The 17220-nt window shown below is 42.9% G+C and overlaps 1 protein-coding gene across 10 annotated transcripts in view; it reads right to left on the bottom strand.

Moving 5' to 3' along the window:
- Nucleotides 1-17220, bottom strand: part of baz2ba (bromodomain adjacent to zinc finger domain, 2Ba) — a 114896-nt gene that overhangs the window by 61547 nt on the left and 36129 nt on the right. For all 10 annotated transcript variants that reach the window (XM_085805517.1, XM_085805456.1, XM_085805536.1 and 7 more), the window contains exon 3: nt 1369-1620. In XM_085805517.1, the coding sequence (XP_085661643.1) occupies nt 1369-1618 (250 nt within the window). In that variant the 5' untranslated portion in view covers nt 1619-1620. The remainder of the gene's footprint in view (nt 1-1368; nt 1621-17220) is intronic.

Below are 17220 nucleotides of genomic sequence, written 5' to 3'. Positions count from 1 at the left end.
TATTCGGCGTGTTTTCTGACAGTTACATAGAAACTGTTTCTGGTTGTGTGTTGGTATTTTCTTTTATTTCGGTGCACAATCTTATTTCTTCTGAATATATGTACATAAGGAGAATATATGTACATAAGGAGAATATATGTACATAAGAGGCAGCTCTCATTACCTGCTGCACAGCCGACATGTACATTAAAGGACAAGCTTCTTCTTTTGATGGAGAGAGGAGATGAGTTTTGTTTCAATGGGTTAAAGACAGAGCTACATCAGTCACACAGTGGAACAGGGGAATATTCAAGGTTTTTTTTCTATGGAACATCTCAGTTCCCTCATTAAAGGGCAATGACAACTTGTTTTATAGTGTCTGTCTGGCAACCTTTCCTGAATTACCTTCCTGGTGACCTTGTTGACCTTCTGCAGAAAGGGGCGACCACCATATTTTGCCTTCATCAATACATTTGAAATTTCCAAATTCCATACTTTTTCCAGACTTCCCGGTAAAAAAAATTCAAATTATTTGTGATATTTGAGTAAATAGATGTGCATAATATTAAAAAAAGCATGAAATTTATCATTTGTTTTCATTAAAACACCAAATAATTTCCTGGAGATTGTAGCAAGGTACAATAACGCATACAAAATAATTAACCCAAATAACTTCAGATGAGACCAAACCCAGATAAATATATTTCCATACAATAGTTTCCATGTTCCATGCTTTTCCAGACCTGGAAATGTATAAAATCAAATCCCATACTTGTCCATACTTTCCATACTTGCGTAGGAACCCTGTCAATAAGTCACAGAATACTTTTTTCTCTCTCTCTTCTCCTTTTCTCAGTATAGTCCCCATGAAAATGTTTGTATGTTGAATGATCTCTGCAAAAACTCAAAATCTAACCAAGAATATTTGTCTTGTTTTTAGTCAAAACGTCATTTCTAGTCAAGACAAATCTCATTCTACTTAAAATAAGACTCATCACATAGAAAAGCAGCTTGTTTTTAGACACTTTTTTTACTTCTTTCAAGCAGATTTTCACTTGAAATAAGTAGAAGAATCCGATAGTGGAGCAAGTTTTTCTTTCTGATTAAAGATTAAAGATTTTTCTACTTATTTCTAGTGAAAATTTGATTGAAACAAGTGAAAATTATCTAAAAACAAGTACATTTTTAGGTGATGAGTCTTATTTTAAGTGGAAAGAGATTCGTTTTGACTATAAAAGAGACATTTTTTACAAGAAATAAGCCAAATATTCTTGGAAATATTCTTGGTTTTTGCAGTGATGTGCAATTTATGTATGGTGAATTAGTGTATTTTTTGTTTTGCAGTTTGGCTGTGAAGAAGGAGAAGAAAAAAAAAGTGTGTTTTCTTACCAGAGGTGCTGAGTGTGGATCCCAGTGCTGAGGGGCTCGGGGCCAGGCTGCTCTTGGAGTGGGGAGCGGGGGATGAGGAAGAGGAGGAGGAGGAGGAGGAGGAGGAAGAGGAGGAGGATGAGGAGGAGGAAGAGGAGGAGGAGGAGGAGGAAGAGGCCGCGGGGGAGGAGGTGCGAGCAGCAGCAGCAGCAGCAGCAGCAGACGACGACAGGGTGGGCGCTGGGGAGGCCAGCCGCTCTCCAGACTCCATATCTGTCAAACACAATCCAATCAGCAGGGTTACAATAGCAGAGCACACACACACATGTTCAAGCACACACACACACACACACACACACACACACACACACACACACACACACACACAACTCCTGACACTTTTCCTTTCACATCTCACTTCCCCTGAACAATATTTCTATTTAGCCATGCTCACTGGCTCAGAGCCTCTATTGATTCTATATGAGGTGGGAAGGAGGACGACATCTTTAAGGAGACCAAACACACACACACACACATACACACACACACAAAGTACGTTTTTTTGTGTGTCTGTTGGTGTGTGTGTGTGTGCTGAAATGGGACAGTCTGAAGAACTCAGTTGAAGTTTGCAAAAAACAAAAAAAAAGGACAAAACAAACCACACTTTGTCGCTTTTTCTCCCTCTTTCTCTCACAGTCGGTTAGTCAGTCGGTCGGTCGGTCGGTTTGCGCACGTTTACAAACACACACACACACACACACACACACACACAAAACACACACACCTTTTTTGCGTTTGACAATTGACAACCAGGATCCCTTTACACCCTCCTTGATGAAAAGGAATGTCATCTGAATCTAAGAGCTTCTTCTCTGAGGCCGCGGCTCCGAGTCCCTTCAGACTAAATGGAGAGGCTTTTAGATGATGATGGCTGCATTAACGCAACACACACACACACACACACACACACACACACACACACTGTGGCTTGTCCATTATCAGTCGCGCAATACCGGCCATTATCAAACAACCCCCCCCCCTCTCCCCCCTCCCCCCTCCTCCTCTTCCTCCTTGTCCCTTTTCACAAAAAGAAACAACATTTGGCCAAATATTTTACTTGCATTATTCAACTTTAATCCCCTCGTCTTTTCTCTTTTTTTTTTCCCCAACACAAAGTGGCTGTTGCCCACGGAGCTGCTAACTTGTGCAGGCAAATAAATAGAAAAGAGTGTCAAAACACACATAAACACACACACACAAGTGGGTGCACATTCACACATTTCAACCCCCACTGCAGACACAACACACACACACACACACACAATCACCTCGGCTGTCTATCACATCAACCTGACTCTTCTTCCCTCTCGTCTCCTTTTCCACATCCCTCTCTCCCTCTTTCTCCCCCTCTCCTTTCCCCCCTCTCTCTCTCCCCTTCTCTTCCTCTCTTTCTATCTATCTCTTCCTCTCCCTCCCTCCCTCCCTCCCTCCCTCTCTCCCTCTCTCTGCCTGACACTAATCCAGGACTGAAAATCCCCTTCAAAAGCACAGTTTGCAGATTGTGTTTTACAGGCAGGCTTTGTTATTGTGTCATTACACATAAACAGTCTCTGCCTCCATCTCTCTCTCTCTCTCTCTCTCTCTGTCTTTTTCCTATCTTCCCTCTCTCCTGCCACCTCCCTCCCCCCCTCCTCTCCATCTCCCTCTCTCCCTCTCCTCTGCAGTGGGAGCAGAGCCACTGATTAAATCTCTGAGACAAAAGCTGCTATCCTCTGAATATCAAGTATCAGCCTTTCGCCAGGAGCAACACTGACAAGAGAGAGGGAGAGGGAGGGAGAGAAAGAGAAAGAGAGGGAGAGGGAGAGGCACAGATGACAAGAAAACCTGCTGCAGTCCACGGGGAGGAGGAGGAGGAGGAGGAGGAGGAGGAGGAGGGGGCTGGTGTGCCATCGGACTTGGGCAGCCATGACTGCCACTGCTGCAGTATGAAAAGGTAAAACAAAAAAAACAGAAAAAAAAAGAAACGTTGAATGGAGTCGGAGGTAATTACGAGAAAGGTCAAAGGTCCCGAGGAAGAGGAGAGGAGGCCTTCCTCTCTTTCTCCCTTCCTCTCTCATGCAAAGAAGCAGATTATAGATCATTATTATTATTATTATATATACTAACGATTAATAAACGAGCAACGAGGAAGTGTCTCGGTCTGATCTGTGGCACATTTTGTTGCATGAACGAACGAACGAACGAGCGAGCGAACGGCTGACACGCTCGGCGCTCCTTCACTTCAGCTGTCACCCTTTAAATGTCAGATTTGGGTGGAAAAGGAGAGATAAATATATAAAAAAAAAGAAAGAAACATGAGAAAAGAAAGAAGGAAAGAGTGAGAAAAAAAGGAAGTATCATTAGAAGTGTGATGAAAATGGAGAGGAGCTGTGGCCCTTCATAATTATCATAATGTACAGGAAAACAAAAGGCTCGTGTCTCAGAGGACGAGCGAGCTTATGTGGTGTCAGCTGGTAAGTGAAGCGGATCATTCCCCACCTTTTCAGAAAGAGAGAGGGAGGAGGAGAGAGAGGAGGAGAGGAGGAGGGGGGGAGAAGAGACAGAAAATGGATAGAAAGATTGAAGAGGAGAGGAGGGGAGGGGGGAGGAAGGATGAGCAAGACAATACACTGATTTCTGTTGTGGATGTAAAAAAAAAAAAAAAAGAAAAAGAAGAGGAAAAGGAAAAGGGGGAGTGGAGGAGATGGACAGGCTGTAAAGCATTCCTGTCGTTTCTCAATATCTGCACTTAATGCCTCGCCTTGTCAAAACGTGATGATGTGAACAGAATTGATCCCCCCTTCCCCTCCTCCCTCTCCTCCTCCTCTTCCTCTCCTCCCTCCATCACCTAACAAACAACAACAAAAAAAATAAAAAGCAATCCCTTCTTTGCAGAGGTGTAAAGCAGATCCCTCCTCCTCCTCCTCCCTTCATCTCCTCCTCTCATCTCTCACAATCTCTCAAAGGGCCTCTTCCTCCTCTTCTTCCTCCTCTTCTTCTTTCTGGGATGATAAAAAAAAAACGACTGCAAGGCAAGTCCATCTTCCTCCTCCTCCTCCTCCTCCTCTGACAACTACAAACCGATCACTTAGTGCAATTAAATCTAATAACAATAATAAGATTGCGCTCGAACACAGAATATACACACACATATATACACACATACACATGAGCCAGAATGATTGCAACAATAATAATGGAGCGCCGAGGTATTTAAGGATCCAATCCCGACTTAATCATGAGAAATTAAAATGGATTTAGCATCAGAATTAGCTTGATTTTATAGGTAATTAACAGGCAACAACCACACGACAACGACGATGACGACGATGTGCATAAGGCAAAGAATATAATCTCCGTGAACGGCTAAATCAATTTGACTCGAAACAACAACAACCAACAACAACCAACCAACCAGCCAGCGGCCAATCAACACGGAGCAAACCAGGGAAAAAATAAATAAATAAATAATAATAAAACATAAAAAAATAAAACAGCAGGTCGTTCTCTCTCTCTCTCTCTCTCTGTGTTTCCATATGCAAGAAGGAGAGAGAGGGAGAATTTATGCAAATAGCTGAACTATGATTTATAAGACGTGTTCCTCCAGCGCCACATTCACAGACACACACACACACACACACTACGCACCCAGCTGTCAACACACACAGGCATGCATGTGTGTGTGTGTGTGTGGATGTGTGTGTGTGTGTGTGGATGTGAACGGCCCCTTCAGGAGGAGATAGTGTCGCTGCTATAAACAGCTCCACTGCAGGTTTATGACTGCATGTGGCCTTCATATAGAAGCCTTCACATGTCAGGATCAACTGAAAGGAGGGCAGCACTGTTACAAAGGAGTGTGTGTGTGTGTGTGTGTGTGTGTGTGTGTGTGTGTGTGTGTGTGTGTGTGTGTGCTTAGTATGTGGCCCCTTACATCATGCATTTGTTTTGTTTTTTTTTCTGCGGTGTTGTGTGTCTTGTCTTGTGCGTGCGTGTTAACGGTGCTCGGTTACACGTGCAGCTTCTTTTTTTCTTTTCTTTTTTTTAAACAAGACATGTGCCTATAGAAGTGTGTATGTATGTGTGTGTATGTATGTGTGTGTATTTGCCCCCGTGTGTGTGTGTGTGTGTGTGTGTGTGTGTGGCAGCCTCAAACTATTCAACCCCCAGTGTGTCTCAATCCTGCTGCCCCTTTTTTTTTTTCTTCCCTTCTTGCCCCTTCAACACACACACACACACACACACACTTAAACACACACACACACGCGCACACACACACACACACAGTAACAGATGGCTGATACTAACTGAGATAATCCGCCAACAGAGTCATCAGCATGGATCAGTGGTAATCAGAGTGTGGACACAATGTCTCTTCTGCAGCCGTAATGGAAGCAGCGCCCGGCGCAGGAGAAGGGAGATGCATTATTCCCCCCGATGCCCTGACCCCATTCAAAGACACACGGTGGCTCCCAGCTCTCCGCTCGCCTCGCCTTTCTTTTCTTTTCTTTTCTTTTCTTTTCTTTTCCCTCTTTACTTCCTTCTTTCCTGCAGCTGACAAACACACGCACACTCTGTATCATCACCACCATCATCACCATCATCATCATCATTCCTGTTTCTGCAGAATTTACTCACTCACTCCTCTTGTCTTCTCCTGTTTTCCTGCTCTACACCTTTTTATTGTGACATCTGCAACTGTGTCCAACAACACACACATACACACACACACACACACACACACACACCTCTGTTCTTTTTTTTAAGTTGTGTTTCTGACAGAGATTCATAGTCCTGTGATCTACAGTAGGACCACACGCTGGGCCGATCCACAAGTTTCCACCGAAAGTCAACTACGGTCAAAACCAGAAGCCCAAAGTTTTGCATTTCCGGTTGGAATTGTACCTTTACGTTTCCATGGATTTCAGTCGTTGTCATAGTTGCATGGATCTATTAACGCTGGCTTTTAACACGGATGTCAGTTTGTGTGATATCCGTTGTTAAAAGTTGGTGTGATGATCCATGCGTTTTACTAAACATAAAACTCCACCGGAAGAGCAAAACCGGTTTACGTTTTTGACGTTCGGAAAAAGGTGGATAGGAACAGCTTTGTCCCTGCTGCTGTTTCCCTTTTAAATACCTGTCATAATGCACTTTAAAGGTCTATCCTGTGACTCTATTTATTTCTATTTATTGAAAATGGTTTTTAAACCTATTTATTGTCCCTTATCATTGTATCATCACTTTGTCGTATCTTATCTGCTTTTAATTCTGCTCAGTGAACATTGGAAGTACCCATGTCTGTTTCGTGTTCCTGTGTGTTAACTCGTCTTCTGTATGTCCTATCCACAACAAATCTACCTATGGGTTTTAATAAAGTAAACTGAACTGAACTGAACTGAACTGAGTACTTTTTATTGTCAGAATCTCTTCTGAAATTTCTCTAGCGTCACATCAAGACACTTGTTCCTCGTAACAAAAAACATTACATAGGCTAAATATAGGCTAACACAATGTAACGCCAAACAAAATACCACATCAGATAATGACAAAAACAATAAGAAAAATACAACAAAAGACAAACATCGGACATGTGTCGTGCTATATATGTAGAATCAAAGTGGCTGCAGTCCGACACTGAGCTATTCCTAACGAACCCAACTGATTCAACACTTTAACAGATTGAGGAATAAGAGAGAAGTTCATGATGAATAATCCTCCATTAGCACCTCTTCTTTAATCAGTTTGTGTGTGTTTTTCTTTGACACATGCAGTGTTGGTCAAAACAGAACAAAAACAAAACAAATATCCTGAGTCGTTCTTGTTTTCCCGTCAATAATTAATCAAGTCTTTCTGAGGAAACGATAGTCGGAGCTGTTGCTGTTCAACACACACAAGCTGCTCTGGTTAGGAGTCGACAAACTGTCAGTCAGGTGTCATGAATCACTCATGTAACTGAAGGGTACTACACACACACACACACACACACACACACACACACACAGACACACACACACACACACAGATACAGATATCCACACACAGGTATTTTTTATTGCGCTCATGTTTGTGAGAGTGAGATCATTCGACGTCTTTTTATGCGTGACCTTGTGTAACTGTTGCTCGCACACACACAAATATGCTGACATTTATGCATGTGCGTGTGTGTGTGTGTGTGTGTGTGTGTGTGTGTAGTTTCCGTTTCTGTGTGTTATTATAGAAGTGGATGTTTGCATGCTTGTTGGTAAAGAGCACTAACTGAGCGAGATCATCTTGCTTATAGCAGAGCGCACGCACAAGAGAGCTTGACCCCCTTTTCTCCTCCTCCTCCCTTCTCCCTCCTCCCTGCACGCACACACACACACACACACACACACACACACACACACACACACACACCGTTAGCCAGGAAATGACATAACCAGTCTTGGCAAAAAAAAAAATTAAGTGACAACCTTTGTCCAGAGTCAAACATGGACTCAGAGAACATTTAAAGAGACAGAGCGCCCTGTGTGAGAACATGCTACACCGCCGCTCGCTAGCATCGGAAAGGTCACAACAGGAAGTGTGTGTGTCTGTGTGAGCATGTGTGTGTGTGTGTACTGTGTGTGTGTGTGTTTTTATTTTATTCTGAGGCTGTTTACTGCTGTTCACTCACTTCATCATCGCTCTGTAACGTGACGACTTGTCCGACTAAACAGCTCAAATCCCTGCAGATATGAAGTTTTATTTATTATCAGACGACGACGACGACACAGTTCTCTGTTGCAGCTGGAATCAGGAGACGATGTTTGGTGATTATTAATTATTAATCAGTTTTGACGGCGGCGGCAGCAGCAGCGGCGGTGCTCCAGAGGCTTCAGTTTTTGTTTTGTTTTTTCTTCCCAGTTGTAATAATATCAGAGGCACGAAATCCGTTCATTTAGTTGTGATATTAAACAGGATATGTGCTTCATGAAGTGACAGAGCACAAAGAGACAGCGTTGCCCCAGTGTGGCCCGTCGAGGTGACAACAACTAGACTGACTCAGACCCCTCCCTCCCTCCTCCCCTCCTCCCTCCCTCCCTCCCTCCCTCCCTCCCTCCCTCCCTGGGCGCTGCTCCTGCCCAGTGACAGATGGCAGAGCAGGGCATGTTGTTGGGGATGGGCACCATCTCTCACCCCGCCCCGCCCCCCCCCGCCCGGCCTTGGCAGTGTCGCTGGGCCACAGGTCTTATTACAGCCACACCACTGCCTGTCTGTCTGTCTGTCTGCCTGTAACACTGGAGCTCAGCACGGCAGAGAGCTGCTTACTGCCTCGCTGCCGGGGCAGAAAGGTAATGATATGCTCCTGTGTGTCGCCAATACTAGAGCGTGGCGTTAGCACTGAAGAGTTCCCAGCCCTGGCCTCAACACACACACACACACACACACTGACACATGCGTATCCATGTCGCTGTAAGAGGCTTTAGATAAAATATAAAACCAAACCGGCGTGCCATAGCCTCAACCACACACACACACACACGCGTTCTTCTGTATATTTTTGAAAAAACGACAAGAAATCAGCTCTTGCCAAATGGCTTTATTTGCCTTTTCAAGCGAAGCCTGCTACTGTAGACGAGACGCCAAAGGCTGGAATCAACACCCCTGCTCTGCTCACCAGCATCCGTCTGCTGGGTTCCCACTGACAATAATGTGATTTTGGGACATGGTGATGACTCGGTGGAGAGAAATAGGATAGGCTTGTCACTTGTGTTTGATGTCAAACCTATGTGTGACAGAATAGTGTTACTCAGCTCAACCAGACATAGCACTACTCCCATTTCCTGGCCATAAATAGAAGAGAATGAGCCGCTAGTGTGTGTGTCTGTATGTGTGTCTGTGATCACACACACACACACACAGACACACACATGTGCAGCAGCAGCAGCAAGCATCCTAAGTATCATAAAGTAAAGCTCAATAAGAAAATTCCACATCTCTTACGCTCATTCGCATCTGCATCCAGCCAAAGCTAATTATTCTCCCCATGGTAACCTAGCAGGGTCTTCTGCACATCAAAAAACCAGAAGTGTGCATCAGGCAATCATCCCTGATGAATCTGCCCTTCTCCCTCTGCTACAGCCACTCACACACTCACACTCGTCTGTCTGCCAGTCTCTCTCTCGCTGCTCATTACCAGGGGTTTCTTTTTTTATTCTGCTGCAGACTCAACCAGATCTGTTCACAACCACCGACCGACTGACTGACTGACTGACTGACTGACTGACTGACTGACTGACTGACTGACTGACTGAGTCTACAAGAGTCCGTAATGACTCTGGAGCAGTTGGGAAACGCATAAAAACACAGTCTACGTACATGCAAACAAACGCACACACGTCATGCAGTCATGCACTTATACACTCACAACATGCACTGGAAGCAAGGTGAGTGAAAAGCCAAGCCATGAATGCCTGTTAAGCTTAATTACCATTTAGATTACAGACTGTAGTATTTTACATTTGCTCGAAACCATTTTCTTTTCCCCCACTGTAACTCAATGCAAAGAGAGCGAAAGTGATGATTTGCACAAAAAAATAAAAAAAAAATATATAAAAAAAGGGACCCTGAGGCCTTGAACACTGAGCTCAGACAGAAGGTGCACCACATATTTAAAAACACACGAGGAACTTAAAAATGTTTAAACGGGACGTTTGCAGACGTTTGCAAAAATAAATTCTGCAGAAACTAAAAAAAAAAAAACAAGTGGAGATGCATTCATAATTATGTCTCATTACTTTCTAGTGACATTACGCAGGTCAGTGGCACTACACAATGTGGTAATTACAGTCCACTGCACTTTACAGTTTGTTACCTTTGTGTTTTTAAGCTTCAAAGATGAAAAAAAACAAACACGATGAGACACAATGAGATTGATGCCGAACAGAGAAGCTGCAAGAAAACAAACGATCACGTCCCTGTGTTGAACAAAGCTTCTTAATATGAATAAAAAAACATATATATTAAGTTTGTAATGTCTTTAAATCCATTACAACCCTTTGTACAGCGTCCATGAGGCTCAACACATTAAATATTGACAATGTTTTGCTCTTTCTATGATTAAAAACTTGATAACTCTCTGCTTTCCTGCCACTGTAACATACCTGACATGACTGGTAGCACTCTGTACTGACAATAACTATTCAAAACCATGAAACTTGAGCTGCAGTCGTATCAAAGTGCACGACTGTGACTTCTGGTTAAACTGGTCATAAACGACCGACACACCTGGTTTCTGAGAAATAAACTGCAGGAAATACAGAAATACTTAAAAGTGAATAACAGGAAACGGCGTCGGTTTATCAGGGAATATCATGGAAAGACACAGAGAGAGAGAGAAGGAAGGAGAGGGAGAGAGGGAGGGGGAGAGAGATGGAGAGAGAGAAAGAGCGCAGTACTCCACATATGAATAATGCAAATGACATGCATGTCAAATAGCAAAACAAACTGACAGTGACAGAACAATGGAGCAGCCAGAGAGCGGCGAAAACCTTCGCTTCAGCAACTGTTGGAGAATCCTCCGTCCATTTTACACTTTACACTTCTCCTCAACTGAAACTTTCCCCCTCTCAGCACATGTTAACACACCCATAACACACACACACACACACACACACACACACACACACACACACACACACACAAGATAAAAGTGTGGACTCATCATCATCATCATCATCATTCATGGCGACCATGTTGATAATAAAAGCAATAATACTGTTCTTTCAGGATATAATAATGTGTGTGTTGCTTAACTGAACACAAGAACTAACACATGTACAGTCACACTCCCTGTTTTTTCTTTTTTACTGCCTCTCCTCAAACACACACACACACACACACACACACACACACACACACACACACACAAACACAGACACACACACAGAAACTCCTCTATCCATTTGCCAAACTGTCCAGAACAAAGGTTACACAGCTTAACGCTAACTTTGTGATGATTCAGTTTCACTCACACACACACACACAGCACAATGCACACTCTGCAAACTCTACAGGGAGGTTCACCACACACACACACACACACACACACACCTGTTTACACACACCTGTTCACACACACCTGACCTACAGTAACAGCCTCTGATATTACAGGAAACGAGCAGCTGATCAATAGATTTGTGAATAGAAAGAAAATCGATGTTTTCTAACGATTTGATTGAACTTTTTAGATCCGTTTCCAGCTGTGAGGAGAAGCTGCTGCTGTTTCAGTCTTATAGATTATAGATTATAGATTGATTGATTAATCAGATAAAATAACACACACACTCATATCAATCCAGTGCTGTAATGACACCTTATTCTCTTACAACTGCACTTCACCCCAACATGTCGCTGCCTAACAATGTGTATTCATCTATTATATTTCAGTTCCTAATATGGGTTTCTTAGTTTCTTAGGTTATTTATTGTCTTTTCTTTTTTATCTTTTTATCTCACTGGTCGAGTATTTACTGATTATGCAATTGCAATTTGCATTTTGTTGCAGTGACGATGAAGTTGAATCAATCAAATCAAATCAAATCAAATCAAATCAATCAATGAGTGAGTGACTAACCTGCAGCTGCACCGTTCATCCACCACTAAACTCGTTGTACAACACGTGTTTTCCCCTCCTGCTTTTTTTTATTTATTGCACCACAGCGAGCGGCTCAGGTTCAGGTGAAGTCAGATTTGCTCTTCGCACTCGTTCTAAACTTCCCTGGGTGTGTTTTTTTTGTTGTCGGCTCATTTAGCTGTCAACGTTGTTAAAGGAAAAGGCTGCTCACATCACATCTCTGGCTTGATGCTGTGTTTATTATCCACCTCCTCTCCTCTTCAACACCTCTCTCCCTCCCAGTCTTCACCTTCCTTCCTTCTCTTCTTCTTTCATGCTTTTTGTTGAAAACACACTTGTATGTTTGCGATGTGACGGCTTCATTAAAGGACATGGCTGTGTGCTAAACGGCAGTCGGAGGTAAACATGCTGCTGCTGCTGCTGCTGCATGGTAGTAAACACTGGGGTGTTTACAGTGGCTCACGCTCCGTCATGTTACATCTGTGTGTGTTTCTGAAATCAGACGATTGGTCTTAACTCTTCTCTTGCGTTTTCAGGTTTTCAACGCATGAAAGTACCACACAGATTTGTTTATAGCATCAAGGCTTTTTGACTTTGTCAGGAATCCACAAAATGCTCTGGTTAAAATTATGACATTTGTGTTGTTAGGGTCGGTTTTGACCCGGTTGTAACAATAAGAACTATAATGAGAGTTAAAACTGAAGCCTGACAATGTAACCAAGAGATGAGGAACAAATGGGATGATAAATAATAGTTTTAGTGTGTTTTACAGCTGATTTAAGACTCGGGTCAAAACCGACCATAACACCATAGATGGAAGCAGAAAGCTACAAGAGGAAGGTTCAATTGAAGCCAAGGGTCATACTGACAAAAAAGGCCCAGAGACCGACACCAAAAAATATTAAAACCAATATTTTCATGGATAAAGAAGCCTAACAATGTAACCAAGAGATGAGAAACAAATGGGATGATAAATAATTGTTTTAGTGTGTTTTACAGCTGACCCGGACACCATAGATGGTAGCAGGAAGCTAACACAAGACGAAGGTTAGAAGCTGTTGAGCAGTTTTAGTTTCTTGCTGCAACAATCTGGCGACATGTGTAATAAATAATAAAAAGAAAAGAGAAGAAAAGCCCTGATGAGAGGAAATCCAGCAGCATTAAACTCAATATGTCAATCACTCGTTCAAACGGCTGATTTACTTAATGTAAAACATGTAACAAGCGACTTGGCTGCAGGAGAAGAGTGTTGTATTGACAGAGAGGGAGGCAGAGCAGCAGGCAGTCAGCCACTCTGTTCTGCTTCACTGCAACATGGGAGGGAGGCCAGCGTGGACACACACACACACACACACACACACACACACACACACACACACACACACACACACACACACACACACACACACACACACACACTTATACACACTTATACACACTTATACACACAGATGCACACACACACAGATGTAAAAACACATGCAGGCGAGCGAGTACACACCAGGCAAGCACACACTTGCACAAATGCACAAATGCACACACACTGATACTCTCTCTCTTCCTCTCTCTCTCTCTCGCTCTCTCTCTCACACACACACACACACACACACACACACACAGTGCAGCAGGTGAGGTGCCAGCACATCACACACAGCGCTGCCATTTTTCAGTGTCTTGCTCAGGGAGAAGCGCTCTGACATTTTATGAAGCACTCTGCAGAAATCAGCAGCTTGTAATGGCGGCGGCTGGACTGTCACTCCTTCCCACCCCCCCCACCCCCACTACACACACACACACACACACACACACACACTCCTTCGCACGTCGTCCTCTATCTCCCTTCCTCACACTGCTTTTAAGATATTATCTCCCTTGATTAACATAATCTAATCAATTTTACAAAATTGGCTTTTAATTACAAAGGGCAATCTCTCCGTCTCTTTACTCCACTGTTGAAGCTTTAAATGGCTTTAGTGTTTCAGACAGAGAAAAGGAGAGCAAACTGAGGCAAGAAGTAAAAAAAAAACACCAGTGAAAGGTTATAAACGTTGAAGAGAGAGATGATGAGTGAGATTATTTATGGATATAAAAAGGGGGGTTAACTTTTAAATTGCAGGTTTTCTGAAAGAATATTTTCTGACATTATGAATCAGAAACCAGTTGTTTTCTCACATCTTCATCTGACCCAGGAGCTGCTGGTGGTATTTACTGCAGCAGCCTGATGATTAGATTAAGAAACAACAAGTAGTTGGATATAAAAAGGAAAGAAAACAACAAGCATGCAGGGATCTATAACCTTGATTAACTCTGTGGCGTGTTGTTGTGCAGCCTGACACGCTCTTGTGTGTGTGGAGCAATGATTAACAGCCAGTGACTCTACAAACTGCTGCTCGCACACATTAACACAATGTTTACATTAGCCTGCATCTGCAGCCGAGCCATTAAAACGCAGCCGCAGCTAAAGAGCCACCGGTCGTCTTCACGTCTTCATGCAGCCGCCGCCGCCACCGGTGATGATGACAACGAAGCTTGGCAACACCGTGCTCGCAACTTTTTTTTCCTCCCAAAGTAACTCAGAATAGTCGGCTATGCCCACAGGAAAAACTGTGATTCAACTTGAAATATGTGGGAAGTGTCGGGGGCCAAATCTCTGAGTGTAGGCTACGCTATAAACCTTTAACTAAGCCGATTTCATTAATGTGACATTAGCATTTGTAATGAGAAAATTGGGGGGTGAAGGGAAAGAAAAAAAAAAAAAAAAAACAGACCCTTGGGACATCTTTGTACTGTTAGAAAAAAATCCCACACACTAATTCACATCCATGTTACACAAGAATCACAAAACGCAGCCAAAAAGAGAGAGAGAGAGAAAAAAAAAGACAGAAAATGTTGTATTTGCGTAGGTTTGATAATGAAATATCAGAGCTTAGTTGGTGTAAACCGACTGTGACAGTTTAGTAAATCTGTCTGTGCAACCTTTTCCAGGTAATTCCACACAAACAAAACAAAACTAACAACATCAACATCCTGGCAGGAAGACCATGTTGATGTTGCTCAGGTAAAGTGACCGTAACTTTTGTTTCTTCATTACGTCCAGAAACAGATTCAAGCGCTCCTTTTTGCCCCTCTCGTCTCCATCAGGCTTTAAATGCCACAGAGAAGAGATGATTAATGTAAAGTCTCAAATAAAAGCCTCAAAGTCTCAAACTGGACCAGGTTCTGGCTACAGGTTTGAACAAATAAAAGTCTCAATTAGAAGTCGGGTCTGTTTCTATTTTCTACAAGTTCTCGTGAATGTGCATAACCTCTCAAAGCCAACGATCGCCTGTTGGAGCACCTTCTAAGCTGCTTCATTCCTGCTACAGTTCTCAACGGGACGGAAAATGACCCGTCCTGCAGGTGTTGAGGCTCCAATCGATTTATTTCTCGGCCCAAACGCAGCCCAAGTAAGGAAGCCCGTGGTCCGACCCGACCTGAGTTATTAAAGCAGAAGTAAGTGATATATTTGTGTTAATCTAAGTCTTAAATAGTTGTATCTTCCGACAGCAATCACTTCTATAGAGTGTTTGGTCTGAAACACGGGTCTGTCAGTCACTCTGCTCTGCTCTGAGCCCAGGAGAAAACTTTTAACGTATCCTACAGTTTTTATCCAATGAGGAGAGAGAACGGCATGCAGGGCTGTGTGTGCAGGGACGAGGACCAATAGATCCATGACGAGGGCGGGGGCTGCTAACTTCATCAGCTGACAAGACGTTATGGTGCGTTCAAGGCAACTCGTAACTGGTGTTTTTCCGACCTGTGAAGTGGTACCAGTTCGATCTGGTACGAGTTCACGGGTCAGAAGTTACGAGTGGCCGTTATAGTGACTTTCACCGGTAAAACAGGTCGGAAAAACACGAGTGGGTTGCCTGGAACGCTACAAAGTTGTGACTTGAAGCTGTAATTTACGGTTTCAAAAGCCTGCCTGGAACGCAGCATTAGCCAAAACCACCGGATCGCTTACTTCTGCTTTAAATGTTTTCGACCTGAACCTGTTGCGTCCGGTCGTGTTACGAATGTGAGTGAGCCAAGGAAAGAGGTGGAGCCTATCTACAGTCTGTGGACGGAACAAAACATTTATTTATTTATTTATTAGAAGTTGACTGGTGCTGATTAAACTAGTAAATGAAGCTGCTCTGGATCGACTCTTTCCTTCTGTTAAACAGGAACAACAGAACCAGTGGAGAGGAGTTTCCTCTTTGCTGAGCAGAAGATTTGTTCTACATTAAATTAAATAAAGTCCTGTCCCATGTAGACGCCTGTCTCTGATAGAAGCTGGGTCAGAGCTGAGCTGCTGTTGGAGAGTTTACTGTAGTTTAACTGTTTTGTTTGTGTGAGTCGGTGAAGTTAAGAACAACTAGGCTGAAGATAGAAGCTGTAACACGGGGAGATAACGACCAGTAATGGTAGTTTATATAGTGTTGTAGTCAAGACCAAACCAATGCGAGACCATTTCCAAGTCCATCACTGTATCCAGTCCCAGTCCTTATAATAATAATAACGTGTTTTTATATTTACATTATTCATCCTCAGCTACAAAGAAAAGATGATTTGATCTAAAATCTAAACCGTATTTAATGTAAACAAAGTTTGGAGACAAGACCAAGACCTTGAAGACGTGACCTCAAGACCCTGAGTACCACAACACTATGTGCAGCTTTACATCTAAACTATCACTGCAGAACTATTTTATTCTATTCCACCATTAAAAACACAACAGAGCGCAGCTAACGTAACCTTTGTTTCATCACGTAGTCTCACTGAGCTCAGGAGGGAGCTGTGTGTGGTGTTATTGATGCTCCCAGAGATCAAAAGTGCTGCAAAGTAGAGAAAGTCTTTAAGTCTTCATTAAATATTTTTTAATAAGTCCACGATGCATAAAAGAAAAGGTGGTTAAAAACCTTGGGATGTTCACCAGGTTTGATTCGTGCTTCAAACGGCACAAAAACACCTTCAGTCAAAACCTCTGCAGGATGAATTCTGTCCTATGAAACATGTGACATCCTTTATTCTAATAATATAATGTTGATAAAAGATAATTTTGTCTTTTTTCCCATTGAAAATAGACATCATTTCTATTCACAAGGCTTTTTTTTTTCAATGATAATGATATTCCAGCTGTCCAGTTCAATCACATGTGTTATTTGGCATTCACAATGACATGCCCTTTTTCTTCCATGATATAACATGGAATAACAA

This window comes from Trachurus japonicus, chromosome 3, assembly GCF_045865225.1.
Source record: "Trachurus japonicus isolate A0001 chromosome 3, Traja_1.0".
Classification (NCBI taxonomy): domain Eukaryota; kingdom Metazoa; phylum Chordata; class Actinopteri; order Carangiformes; family Carangidae; genus Trachurus; species Trachurus japonicus.
Note: the sequence above shows the minus strand (reverse complement) of the source record. Positions and strands in the feature narration are given on the sequence as shown.